Source organism: Parus major, chromosome Z (assembly GCF_001522545.3).
Source record: "Parus major isolate Abel chromosome Z, Parus_major1.1, whole genome shotgun sequence".
Lineage (NCBI taxonomy): Eukaryota > Metazoa > Chordata > Aves > Passeriformes > Paridae > Parus > Parus major.
The window spans coordinates 62,982-66,510 of NC_031799.1; the positions used below are offsets into that span (position 1 = coordinate 62,982).

Sequence of the window (3,529 nt, forward strand, 5' to 3'; positions counted from 1 at the left end):
GGGGAGCACAGGGCTGCACGGGTCACTGCAGGTGGCAGCTGCAGGACAGAGTGCAGGCACAGCTCCTGCAGCGCTGCAAGGACATCAGCCGCTGCAGGGGCTGTGCTCTGCCATCACACTGCAAAGCCTGCGCTTGGTGTCTGCTGCCAGGCCAACACGCCTCATTAAACACGGAATAATCAACAGGAGCGCTGAGAAACCAGAGTTAACTGATCACAGCCATGTAACTCTACTGGTCATTCTCTTAAAAAAAGTGCTAACAAGATTCAGGCTGTTTTCTGTCTGTCACCTAAAAGTCCAAACCCCTTTTCAAGTCACCCCCATTGACTTTTTCCAGAAACAAGCGTATTCCTACATCACTGAGACCAGGCAGGAACAGAACGGCGTGAGCTGTGGTGCTGAGGCGGCGTGCCAGCAGCCAGAGCTGAGGTGTACACACCTCGGTCGTGGTGTACGCCTCCTCTGCCGTGCACTCGGCCTTCACCGTGGGGTTGCTCAGGGCGAAGATGATGGGTCGCTCGTTGATGGAAGCCATGGCTTTCAGCACATCCTGGGAGAACAGGCGTCCTGCCCCAGCAACGCCTACACGAGGTGGAAACACACAAAAACAGTGTCAAACCAGAGTCAAACCAGCATCAGAACCAGCATCAGAACCAGTGTCAAAACCAGCATCAGAACCAGCATCAGAACCAGTGTCAGAACCAGTGTCAAACCAGTGTCACACCAGCGTCAAACCAGCGTCAAAACCAGCATCAGAACCAGTATCAGAACCAGTGTCAAACCAGTGTCAAACCAGCATCAAACCAGCGTAAGAACCAGCATCAGAACCAGTGTCAGAACCAGTGTCAGAACCAGTGTCAAAACCAGTGTCAAACCAGTGTCACACCAGCGTAAGAACCAGCATCAGAACCAGCATCAGAACCAGTGTCAAAACCAGTGTCAAACCAGTGTCAAACCAGCATCAGAACTAGTGTCAAACCAGTGTCAAACCAGCGTCAAAACCAGTGTCAAACCAGCGTCAAACCAGTGTCAGAACCAGCATCAGAACCAGGATCAGAACCAGTGTCACACCAGAGTCAAACCAGTGTCAAACCAGCATCAGAACCAGTATCAGAACCAGGATCAAACCAGCATCAAACCCAACATCAGAACCAGCATCAGAACCAGTGTCAAACTAGTGTCAAACCAGTGTCAAAACCAGGATCAGAACCAGTGTCAAACTAGTGTCAAACCAGTGTCAAACCAGCGTCAAACCCAGCATCAAAATCATCATCAGAACCAGCATCAGAACCAGCATCAGAACCAGGATCAAAACCAGCGTCAAACCCAGCATCAGAACCAGCATCAAAACCAGTGTCACACCAGCGTCAAACCCAGCATCAAAATCATCATCAGAACCAGCATCAGAACCAGGATCAAAACCAGCATCAGAACCAGGATCAGAACCAGGATCAGAACCATGATCAAAAACAGCGTCAAACCCAGCATCAAAACCAGTGTCAAAACCAGCATCAAAACCTCCATCAAAACCAGGATCAAAACCAGGATCAGAACCAGCATCAGAACCAGTGTCAGAACCAGGATCAGAACCAGGATCAAGGATCAAAACCAGCGTCAAAACCAGAATCAGAACCAGCATGAGAACCAGCATCAGAACCACCACCAAAACCAGGATGGAGGCTCGGCTGCCCCAGGGCAGGGGACAGCCACCCTGCACGGAGCTTGTGCCAGCCCTCAGCCTCCCAGCCAGAGCCAAGCTGCTCCGGCACGATTTTTTCACAATTTCTTTCACAAAATCTTTCACAATTTCCACAGCAACATCTCCTGAGCGCGCTCCAGAAGCCTGTTTCACGTGAGCTCTTCGTATTGATGTGCACCAGTGTGATACACAGCATGAATAAATTTGTGTTAAAGTTATGACCAAACCTTCCCTGAGGAGATTACAGTGACATGCAGCAAGGCCGACGTGAATATTTGTCTGCAAGGGGCATACCTCCAAGAAACCTCTGTCTGGTAAGATTGTAACAATATTCACTCATAAATACTCATCTGCAAGAAGTGTATGCCCAAGAAACCCAACGAAATTACAACATTTGCACCCAAAACAGCATGAATATTTGTCTGCAAGAAGTGTGTTCCTAAGGACCCCCAAAAAGCCTGAAAACATATAAAAAGCACTCTGGGGCAGATGCAGTTTGTGAAGCACGGTGGGGAAGTGCTGCAGAAGCCTCCTCCCTGTCTCACCTGGTGCTGTTCATCCAGCACAGCACCAAACTGACTTTTGCTTATGGCTTCCTTTTTATGATTGTAATTTGATTCTAGAATGAATTTCTTCTTTTTTATTAATCAAACTGGCTAATGGTTTGTACCACCAAGAACACGGTCCCGGATAAGCAGGTGGGAATCCCAGCTGGATGTTAGCTGTGCAGTGCACACCCAGCACTGGGGCTCCCAGCCACACCCCAACCCACAGCTACAAACACACACTACTGACAAAAGAAGTTTGCGCCGTGGCTACAAACCTGGGGGCCAGCAGCCAGAAAACCCCTTTCCTTTCCCAAATAAACCATGTGGAGAGGAAACTGCAGTCAGCTCAGGAAATACCTGTAATCTGCTCTCTGCAGATAGGCACAGCTGTAAATAAACACCTGCAGATGTCAGTGGCCTCAGGGGTGCTGCTGGGGATCTGGCAGAGTCTGACCAGAGGTGCAGACTGGGGACAGAAGGACAGAAAATACCCAAATAACTCGAGTCAGGGAGCTCCTGCAGGAAACACGCTGCTGGTTGTGGCTGCTCTCTTTCACAAGGACACGAGGTTCAGAAGCAGCACCACAGCTCGGCACATTCTCACGTGGAAACCTCACATTTCCATCTTCTTTACATCAGCAGAAATGCAGGTGGCTGCCACCAGGTTCCCTGCAGCCCTGGTAGCAAATTAAAGGCAGCCAAAAACCAAACCACAGGAAAACAAGGCGACTCACCGATGATAGCTGAAGGCCGAAGTACATTCACTGCCTCGACAAACGTCTTTGGTATGTGCTCTGGAGGCTGATGTGTAAACGGCTCCTGGTTGGAATCCACCTTCTGCTCTCGGCCCTGCAGAGAGAACAGCGGTTCCTCCCGTGAGAGGACAGGGAGGGCAGTGCTCACCTGTGCTGTGCCATTCCCTGCCTGGGGCACCCCTACCTGGACCAGCAAGCCGTGCTTGTCAAACATCCATATTCTCCTGGAGGCCTCCTCACAGGAAACACCGCTCTCCATCATGGCCATCACAATCAGGTTGGCAATTCCCAGGGCGGCCTGGCGGATGAAAGGACTCGTGAGACCCTGTAAACTTGTACAAACCTTCACAGGTTTGCAGCAGGTCACGGAAGGGGTGTGCCATCACAGCCCCACGCTGCTCAGGATCCCCACAAACACCCCTCGGCGATGTCTGAGACACAGGAGACGTTTGCCTGGAACTGGGGAGCAGTTTCTGGGACAGCAGTGACACGTCTGCGAGCAGCACAGGAGGGACAGCTCTGCAGGG

At 50.9% G+C, this 3,529-nt stretch overlaps 1 protein-coding gene across 1 annotated transcript in view; it reads right to left on the reverse strand.

Annotated features, from left to right (window-relative positions):
- The window catches only part of ME2 (malic enzyme 2), a 41,215-nt gene that overhangs the window by 15,722 nt on the left and 21,964 nt on the right, over window positions 1-3,529 (reverse strand). Inside the window, 3 exon segments of the mRNA XM_015615069.3 lie at window positions 436-582; window positions 2,982-3,096; window positions 3,187-3,300. Coding sequence (XP_015470555.1) covers window positions 436-582; window positions 2,982-3,096; window positions 3,187-3,300 — 376 coding nt within the window.